Here is a 10,759-nt window from a genome sequence, read left to right as displayed (position 1 = left end):
TTTATACATTTAGAAGAGAAGCCCTTCTGGATCTGTAGAAAGAGAAATTCATGGATTGATATGCATTTATTGACTCATTAATTCATAAACCATGGACATTTTTGCTTTTTTAGATTTTATTTTAATTTTTGCAATAAGCACTAAATAACAGTACCGAAGCTTTCTAGTTTCTAAGATTGTAACTATTGTTTGAAAGCAGCGCCCCCAGCTGGCAAACAAGCGCTTGTACAAAAATGTCCAACTTAAAAACCATTGGCCATCTTTAGGGAATAGTTCACAAGTTAAAAAAAAGAGTTCAGCGAAAAATTTTAAACGATGTCATCATTTACTCACCCAGAGGTTGTTTCAAACCTGTATACATTTTTATGTTGTGCTGAAACCAAACAGTTCTGGGGCACTATTGGCTATAAAGTAGGAAGAAAAACTATTATGGCAGTGAATGGTGCCACAGCACGGATTGGTTTCCCACATTCTTAAAAATAGCTTATTTTTTGTTAAATATGACAAAGAAAATTATACAGCTTTGGAATACATTCAGAGGTGAACTGTAGATACTAAATACTTTGAGTTTATTTTGATGAACCATTGTTTACTTATGTGACCCTCAAGATGAAAGAAAATGAGGCATAAGTGCAAGAAAATTATTGAATCTTGTAATTTCAGAATGATTCCTATCAATCTACATTATATGAACACATCAATAACATATGGTTTTAAAATTATGGCTTAATATAAATAAGTGCTCCTACTCAGTTTGCCCCATGATGGGATAAGTTGATCCGAGTCAGGGGGTAAATTGAGATATACTGAGCATACTGAATTTGAATAAAGACAATGTTTTACCTTCTAAAAAAGTACTTCAATCATTATTCTCCCTTACAAATAGTAATAGTTATTTTTTACGCTAACTTAAACAAAATCTAACCAAAAAACTCTATATTTCAATATCTTTAATTTGCAATATCATTCGGTTTGCATTTCTGAAATAACTGAAACACTAAAGTTGTAACCTTTCAAAAACAGACGAAACGGAGAGTTTGTTGACTAAAAATTAATTTCTGCTCTCACTGTGTCTGTTTTTGTAGATTCTTGGCATTATACAGTGCTTTTAAATGTCAAACATGTTAGGCCTATAGTGACTTAAGTCTCATTGAAATTATACAGGTTTAAAAATGAGAAATTGAATTTAACTTGAGTGTCGACACTGGCAATTTAACCCACAGCATTTGCCCCATAGCTGCCACTTTGGAAAAAAAATTCAAAGTATTTGCTTGGTTTTATATGTTGGTAAATCACCAACGTGCATCATAAGTATTTACCCCAATCCCCCCCACGGAGTAGGCTACACAAAAGGCTCATAACACCATATTTTGCATCATTTCCTGTCGGTATTTAGGACCCCGGGGAGAATAAATCCACTTCACTGAGTTTTTCATTATACAGAAAGTTTGGCTGAGATCAAGCGCAGCTTTGCTGTGGGATTCCCTTTGGACGGCCAAGCGATGCGTGCACGATTTACATTCTAGCCTGCTTTCTAACTGCAGTTTTAATCGGGCATGCAATTTGGTCATTTATTGTTTTGTTGTTTTATAAGTTATAAGAGACAAAATACACTTACTAAAAATGCGGTGCCTTTGGTCTATATTGGGATTATCACTGTACCTGGTGCTAATTGAGAAGATGTCGGAAGCTCAGCGCTCAGGTATGAAAACAGCAAGTCCCCCACTTTAACGGCTGGAACGTTTCTAACAGTATTACTGTCTGGGGAAATACAATTGTTAATGAATGTTTTTGATGGTATGAATGAATTTATAGGCTAAGAACATTTTATGCACATGAATATTTTGAATACATGATAGAATGAATATCTCTATAAGACATTCATAGATTATGAAATTACTACTAACCTCAGTGTGCATAAAAAAACATGTGGGCTCTTCCACTGCACAAATGCACAGATGGTTTTAGCGCTTGTCAGAACATTCTTTTCTTGAATTATTATAAGCTGTTGTACATCACCACTTTTCATATAGACAATGCCATTGTGAAACCATTTAAAGTCACTATCCTTACATTTTCTTGGTTATTGTTCAGTCTGAATTAAGTCACTTCACCAAAGAGTACTTTAACACATGGAATTCCCTTTTCATTTAACAAAAGGGTACCACTGAAAAGGCATGTCAATAAATAAGGTTTTGCAAGGACGTACTGAGGAAAAACACAAAACAGTTTTACAAAATGTGTGAACAAATGGGGAAATCCCCAACAATTGGGATTGATTGTGAAGAAGGGTTGTGTGTCCATGCTCAACTGCTCTGTTTGCTTGACGTCTGATGAATGCTGCATTGTGAATCATAAGGAACATTTATTCCATTACTTCACTCAGACAAAATGTCGCTTCTACATGGGGGCATACTTGCTGAAAAGTTTGTGATAAGATGATTCAACGTTTAAAACTCTTCAAGTGTTCATTTTAGAAAGATGCTACAGTCAGTTAAAAACACACAAAAGTCATCAAGGTCATTTCACACACGGACAAGACAGGCATGTATTTCTAAAAAGGAGGAAGACTGATGCAATGCTTCTTAAGCGTTTCTTCTGCAATTTAAAGGTGCCATGCAACAGTGTTTCATGCATTCAGACTTATTTACAATGTTAACGTCTACTCATGCTTGACACGATCAACTTGTCAAAAAATTTGTGGGACATATTGTGTGGTATCTTTGTGCTTGATACACTCCCCCAAGGTTCGTATAGGTTTCGGAAAGTTTTCTAGAACGTAAAAAATCTGCTTCGTAACAACTTTTCTTAGTCCCTTATTGGGCAAATCTCTTGGAAAAACATGCCCACAGCAAGGCAAAAGTAATCGCCCACCCACGCTTCAACCGACCCGCTTACAATCAAGATTTGCTGCGCTGTGTCAAGATATGTTGCACTGTGGGCCTGCAGCTGCAACTTATTACTCTTGCGATAGAGAGAGAAATCGAGGTGTGTTTGTTTGTTCACTGCATTTCAGTGATGGATGTTATATAAACGGTGGATATTACGCTGGATTTGGAGATGGTTTGGAACTGACAGATGGAGCAGTCCCAGCACTAAAAGATAACGGACATGAACCACATGTGATAAGTGAAACTGAGTCATGTGTCTGTGTTTTGTTAGCAATCGAGGCGTACGTGCATAATGTAAAAAACACAAACTTATCAATATCAATACATCAATAGTTATGCAGGGATAATGTGATCCGATGATGTATTGTGTGCTTGTGATTTAGATCCTCCCCCAGCACACCCCCAGGTGGTGGAATTTTTCATGAAATAATCGTACAGCTGTATCTATCTTTTAAAAATGTGATCAAACAAAATATTGTTTGAAGATACGAAATACGCAATTCTAGTCTATAGGTACTCAAGATTAATATGAGATTGGCAGCTTTAAGGTTTTATAATTACAGTTTGTCTGGTTGGTGGATCTTTCCTTAAGATTATGGGTTGCATTATTCTTGATCATGAGCTTGACAGTTAAACACAAAATCATTCAAGATTCATCTGACAATGTAAATGTGGAACATTATACAGTTTATGTACACTAAAAAATTCTGGGTTCATTTCAACCAAAATTACCTATGTTGGGTTGTTTAAACCCATTGAAGTGTCAAATATTAACCATTTGCTGGCTTAATTTAACCCAAATGGTTTGGGGTCATTCCCCAAAGGGGGAGAAGCTTACCCTACAACTAAGGCTTAAAAATTAATTTAAACTGACCCAAAAACCTCTATTCTCATTGCTGGTCTGTATCCACAGGTTTATACATAAGTGCTATGATCTGCATTTCAGCTGAATTTTTGTTTTGGTGCTCATTTAAACAAGAACTGACTTTTCTGATCTTACTGAAGTTGTTTAGAAGTTGTTACTTCTTTGTCCATTGTAGCTGCATTTACAAAAGAAGTCATTGAGATAATTATATGTCCATTCTTTTGCAGTTATTTTAGACATAGCACTTTAACAATGCAGACTGTGATCATAAGTTACTGGTTTCCTTTGACAGTTGTTTCTACTGCTAGGATATGAGCCTGTTAAACACAACAATGTGTTGCACAAAACAATACTCACAAAACAAAACCCACAAGGGGCAAAATCCCAAGACAATAAAATTAAACTTGAGAACAAAACACTGACTAACGTTAGACAAACTACAAATAGAATACGACTAGACTAGACGCAAGACAGGAACAAGCTGTCATGATCACTGGGGTGAGACACGGACAGAGGACCCAGGTGCAGACAGCGGGTAAGGGGTTAACAGAAGGCTTTAATAATAATGACAAAACAAAGACCCACGAGGGGGTAACATAACAAAACATGGATAATAATAACATGACATGACTAAGACTAACTACACTTAAACAAGACTAAAATTAACTTTAAACATGAACTACACTAGACAAACACCACACAGGAACTCACCCAACAACCACAATGAACCAGCACAAGACAGATGACACAAGGGCATTAAATAAGGGACCAAATCAAGAGGGGAACAGGTGTAGGGCATAAAAATCAATAATGAGGTAATGAGAGGATGGGAACAGAGACGAGACCGGAGAGAGTGTATGAAAGGCCATAACTGCCTCTCCACACAAAACATGAGACTCTGCCATGATCCTGCCACAAGAGAAACATGACATGATGCGGCAGAATCATGACAAAAGCCCCTCCTTAAGGAGCAGCATACTGATGCTCCTCAAGGCACAAATAAAACAAGACAGACTGACAAAAACTAGGCAACATGAGAAACATGACATGATGCGGCAGAATCATGACACAAGCTCTCAAGACAAAACTCACCTGCCACGTATTTTGACAGAGTGATTCCTTATAAAGAGCTATGGAGTGCCAAAGAGATTACATAATTTTGTAGGCTAACCCGGAAGTTAGTGCCGCGCTGGTTCCCTCGACCGAAAGCTATTTTTGTATTTTGTATTTCGATGTATCTTTCCGATAGACTTTTGAAAGATCGCAAAAAATAAGATCTGTGATTAACCAATGTTTTGACGTTTTGTCGAAAAAAGAATATCTTTACAGATAAACACAATATATTGAATTTTTGCAGCCTAAATACAATCGGCGGAAGTAAAAAACTAAAATGAGGCTGTAGAGCTCAGAAGGTTGACATCACGCAATCTGAACTCGGCCATTTTGACAGGCATTCAGGAGAGTGCTGCAGCATTGGTATTGACAGTGGTCAAACAATCATTTAAAACCAGGCTGTATAGACTTTACAAATCGTACTATTTTAACATGATGGACTGCTGTGCTGCTGAGCGCCATGAAGCCAGAAAGTTACATCTCTAAAGTTATGCTGCCAAATCCTAAACAAGACACATGAGAGCAGCACTCGCCTAGTCCAGCTGTGCAATCGCATTAGGCTCTTTACACAACCCCATTGTGTCTGAACACCACCCATGGCTTCAATGGAAGGTCATTTAGTTTTTTGAGTCATCATCAGTGATCATAGCTATGCTGGCTACCTACAAACAAGGACAGCTAGGGTCGATTACGTTAGCTATCAGCACTAACATCAGTTACAAAGCAGACGACAAAGCAGGTTAAAGACTCAAAAGTTGAATATCCATTACAAAATTCACGTACATTTTTACCACTCCAGGCTTTTAAAGAGTCTCCGGAGTAGGACGATGAAAAGTTGAAGGGGAAGTTGTAGATATTAGGATCCTGCAGGTAAGGAAATGTATCCTTTTCTTTATTAATATGCATTTGAAGCATCCAGAGGGCATTCTAGGGATCTGTTATGTTTAATCTGTTAAGTATTTGTATGTACAGGTCTATGTCTTTTGAAATAAAGTGCGCAGTGAACACTGTTGCCTTGAAACTAATGCTGGCACCATTAATTTCATATTCACTCCGGTCTGTCCTTGCCTTCGAGGATGGCGGTGTTAACAGAACAGGTCACGTGACTGCCAGAGCTCTATTAACATACTGCACTACAGTCAGTCGCTCGATATCAATGTCACCACCACCAAATCCGACAACTTTCTCAAACTTTTATTAAAAACGTGTTCCCTGGTAAGAGATTTTTGTCCATGTTGCATTATTTGTGAGATTTATATGCATGATGACCTCTAACGTCTCCGCCAAAGGAAGTAGTCGCTTTTAGCAACTTGTTAGCAACAGCAGTTTTAAGGTCACAATAGAGGTTTAAAAAATCCCAAGCGGGTTATAATAGATCCCTAATATGTCATAGATTAAAACATGAACATATTTAGAGGTTTTGTTAACCACAGACCTTATTTCAGGCAATTTACAGAAAAACCCATAGACTTTGTGGCGATGGAACCGGAAGTCTTAAAGTGTTTACTTGCTTTCGGGGTTCATACACCAATTCGAACAAAAATCTACTGAGGATTTTGATGTTCTGGGTATTATTATCTGGACAGAATTTTGTGACCTTAGTTTCTGTAATATAATGGATAATATTACAGGAAAAAATAAAGAAAATAGTCTGGATTATAGGTTCTAATGATGCCTTTAAGCAAGCCATATTCTCAGGCATGCAGTGAGAACTCCTTAAAGGGTCAATTTGTGTGTAATCACTATTGAGTCAGCAAGTGTGTGTAATGTTTATGCAAAACTTCTGTTAGCAAAATACAATTAGGCAGTGGAGTGTTTCTCAAGTCATGCTAAAATAAGAAACAAAGGAAACCACACACTAAACCTGATTTGATCACAAATAGGCACATTTGACTACACGGGGAGGTTTACACAAGGATTTTTATGCATGCTAATCATGTTTTATCTACTATTAGATCTTCATAAATAGCATATGGTACCTTTAAGGCATAATGCAAAATGGCTGAAAGGATGCGTCTTCATGTGTGGTCTATGTGTACTCAATAGCCTTAAAAGTAACAGCCCAGCTGAACAGGATAAGTGGGGCATAAGCCTAGCATACACATGGGCAATTAGGACAGCTGTTCGTGTTGGGTAATGTGTTATTTGATCGGAGCGACTCAGTTATGGGCACCCGGCCACCCAGTGGTTTTCCCACACTGCCAAAAAAACTGTACCTTTCTGTAACTGTGTTGGTACTTTTTTGTACCTCTACAGGTAAACTTTAAGTTCATTTTTCTCCAGAATTTCTTTATCTATTATGGTCTGTTTTGGTCATTTATTAAATATAGTTAGATATGTATAGAAAAGTAACACAAGTCTGTGTCTATTGTGTCTTTATGAGAACTTGTGTTTTACAGCAAGTTCTCATGCGCTGTGTAAGCGCATACAGGGGGAAAGGGAGAAAGATAGACATTGTGCTTGTTAGTGGGCCAAGTAGCCATGGTGTGATCAGGGTGAGCTATGAGCATGTGCACAGTGAACAGCTGGATGGACAGTTGGAGATTTTGAGCGAACATCGAATTTGGAGTGTGGGAAAATCGATGTGGTTTCCGCACAACTGTAGGCTGAGACATCCACCAGATCAGATATGCTGCCAGCTGCTACAGTCTATGTATTTCCCTCATACCCATGCCGGACAGCCGTCCAAGCATGAACAAATGCACTACAGTATCTACGTTTTCAGTACAACCAGTGGGGGACTGAGATGAGATGAAATGCAAAGCAGTTGCTCCAGTTGTCCTTGCTGTTCCTCTGGAAAGAGGATAAGGACGTTCACTTTCTATATTTCCATATCTTTCTATATTTTCATGTCCCAAAACAGCAAATTGTGTTTATCTAATCCCACTAATATGAACCCATTCAGATAAGATTGAGTTTTTTACTTCTTTCATAAAAATGTTAGGCTTCTGTTTCTTAATCTCTTTCATCATGTACTTTTCTTCCTTTGTTTCCCTCCTTTTCCTCTATCTACTTCACTGCTTCCTTTTCTTCTGTATTAATATTTTGAGGGCATTGGTTAGGAAAAAATGAGCCACAAATTGAGAATGTTGCCAAAAAAGAAACATAAAGATTGAGCTGCACATCTGTGTCTTCCCAGCTGGTCAACAGACACACGGACATCCTCAGCAACACAAAAAGGAGGTGGAGTGGTATTCACCGTTTGAATGGAAAGTGGAAGTGACCAATGAGGTCCACCTTACATTAGTGAGAACACGCCTCCTCTCTCTCTCTCTCTTTTCTCTGACCGTTTGTTTGTTTCTGTCGCAAGAAAGAAAGGAGAGCTTTATTGCTGACAGCATTGGTTCGGTTTCTTTGGCAAGTTACCTCTGAAAGCATGTTCTGAATGACTTAGTATATATGCAAGGACTAGTGTTTATGCAAAGATGAGGTTCAGGCAGGGCTTGTCCCTCCTGTTGATTCTTTATGTGGCACCTTTTGATGCCTGGTTGTGGAACAATTGGGCTGTGACAAAGGCCCCAGACTTGGATGAAGACATTTCTGGAAGTAAGGAGGTGAACGTTGCTGGTGTTGGAGCGGAAATCATTGATGTAGCCAGCGGCATCCAGGAACTTGTGCAGAACTGGGACCAGAAGCCAAATGTGAATGAGGCGGTATCAGTGAGGACACCTGGCATCTCTGAGAAACTTGGCCATATCAAAACGGGTAATGCTAAGTCTTTATCTAAGGGAGTAGAACATGAAATAGATGGTGGTGCCAGTGGGTCAGGCTCAGGGCACACTTTGGATTTGGCTCATGAAGGCAGAGCGACCAACCTTACAGGGATGTGGGTCACTGAGAGCAGTTTAAGCATATTTAGCACCCCTGCTCTTCCTAAGGACTCTAGTAACTGTTTACCGAGAGGTTCTGACTGGCCTTTCTGCTTATCCCATGGTGCAAGCACATTTTCTGTACCTAATTTTTTTAACCACACCCGGGCAGATGATGTGGCTGCTGTAATGAATGAATGGGGTTGGCTCCTGCGTTCAGGCTGCCACCATGGTTTGGAATGGTTTTTTTGCCTACTGTTGGCACCAAGATGCCATCAGCCTTCTGAAAGATTTGGGGTAGCCTTGCTTCCCTGCAGGACTTTTTGTGAGGTGCTACTGGACAGCTGCTGGACAGTCCTACAGGAGAGGGGCCTGCCTTTGGCCTGCCACACCCTCCCCAGTCAGCCATGCTTTACCGTTAGTAACTACAAAGGTAAAACTGTGATGCATTTCAAACCTGTGCCACTTTTCTCATCTGCATATGTTGTTTGTTGCTGTGCCTTCTACCGCGAGAGGCACAGATCACTTCATCTCAGCCGGACGTGATGCCGCTCTGCTCTGCTGCTGCTTTGTCAGGGCTCAGACCAAGTATGATGCTCACCACCAGAGAGTTTACCCATAAACCACTGCTGTAACATCTGCATCCATGACACATGATCATCAATTATTTGCATGCATGAATACTAACCATCTCCATTCTAAAAAAAAGGAGGATTCCATTTACAGTTTAATTTCTGATGTTCACCTGTCTTTTTTACAATTTTAGTTTAGTAGATTTTTGTAAGATGTGTTTATTGCCTTGAATGACTTTGTTAAGTGATTTATTCTGTAGTCTACACAGACAGATAGATTTGGACACACATGTGACGTGTTTTAAAAGAATTCCACTTGCAGAGAGAGCATGTCTGGTTGTTTTTTAAACATTTTGGTTCTAGAATCTAGGACCACAATGTTTCTTTCTGCATGCTTTCTGCAGTTTAGTGTGAACTCTTTAGCATCATATCCTATAATCCCAGCAGTGTCTTTTATCATTAAGTGTGAAACATTGCTCAGCCTATGGTTACAACTAGCCTTAACTTGGTGTTAAAACTGTTAACCTAGGGTTAGGAGCAGAAAAGCTTTTTATGTTTTCCGGACTTAATGGTCTTAAGTATTGTATAACCTCCAAGGTTTTTTATATTTTTACGTTTATAACACTATACTTTGCATTACATTTTCTTTGCATCAAATTACAGAAAAATAGTTAACACTAATGCTAGTGTGTATCTTAAACCGAGTCTATAGAAGTCACGGTAAATCTGAAATTGTTCTCTCTTCTGACTCCCATTATGAAGCTTTTCTTGTTTTCTTGTAAAAATATTGAAAACTTTTTATATGACGATACATTTACATAACAAGATGTTCCCAATACATGATAGATGACCTAAGATAGTCTTCTTTATGAAAGAAAATATAAGAACTAGGTAAGTATATCTTATATACTATCTATTGCTCTTTGTATGACATATCGCTTATTGCTCCCCGAACTCTTTGTAAGTCGCTTTGGAAAAAAAGCGTCTGCTAAATGACTAAATGTAAATGTAATGTATATGTTCAAAACAATATTGTAAATTTACTGGCAAACCACAAGTTTGACAGTGTACTCATTCAATCCCATGATGCACCGCAATAACAAGAATACATCTGATGTACACTCACAGCTTGTCCCTATGTATACATCCATTGTGAGGCCCAAGGTGAATTTGAGACATCTATGCTTTCCCTCTTCTGGTGCATTTAATAGGTAAACAAATATAGCTTATCTTTCATGTGTAATACATTTCCTAATGTAAAAGTTGTTATTACATTATGAGAGATTTGATCATGTTTTGAAAACATTATTACATTATGAACATTTTGTTATATAATAATGTAATAGTTATTTCATTCTGTGCAGTTATTGCATTAGAAGTTGCTAGAGATGATTTTTAAGGCAAGCTTAACTCTCTGTCACACAGAGAGACAGTTAAATTGATTTCCACCATTACGAATAATGGAAGCATTCTTGTCACACAGATTCGCAGCTTGTGAGCTTAATCGAA

General features: G+C 38.3%; 1 protein-coding gene across 1 annotated transcript in view; it reads left to right on the top strand.

Moving 5' to 3' along the window:
- Nucleotides 1-8,294: 8,294 nt before the first annotated feature.
- Nucleotides 8,295-10,759, top strand: part of col18a1b (collagen type XVIII alpha 1 chain b) — a gene marked incomplete at its 5' end in the record, with an annotated part of 29,296 nt that continues 26,831 nt past the window's right edge. Inside the window, one exon of the mRNA XM_079460068.1 lies at nucleotides 8,295-8,574. Within this exon, the coding sequence (XP_079316194.1) occupies nucleotides 8,295-8,574 (280 nt within the window). The remainder of the gene's footprint in view (nucleotides 8,575-10,759) is intronic.

Source organism: Barbatula barbatula (assembly GCF_947034865.1).
Source record: "Barbatula barbatula genome assembly, chromosome: 7".
In the NCBI taxonomy this organism is placed as follows: domain Eukaryota; kingdom Metazoa; phylum Chordata; class Actinopteri; order Cypriniformes; family Nemacheilidae; genus Barbatula; species Barbatula barbatula.
Note: the sequence above shows the minus strand (reverse complement) of the source record. Positions and strands in the feature narration are given on the sequence as shown.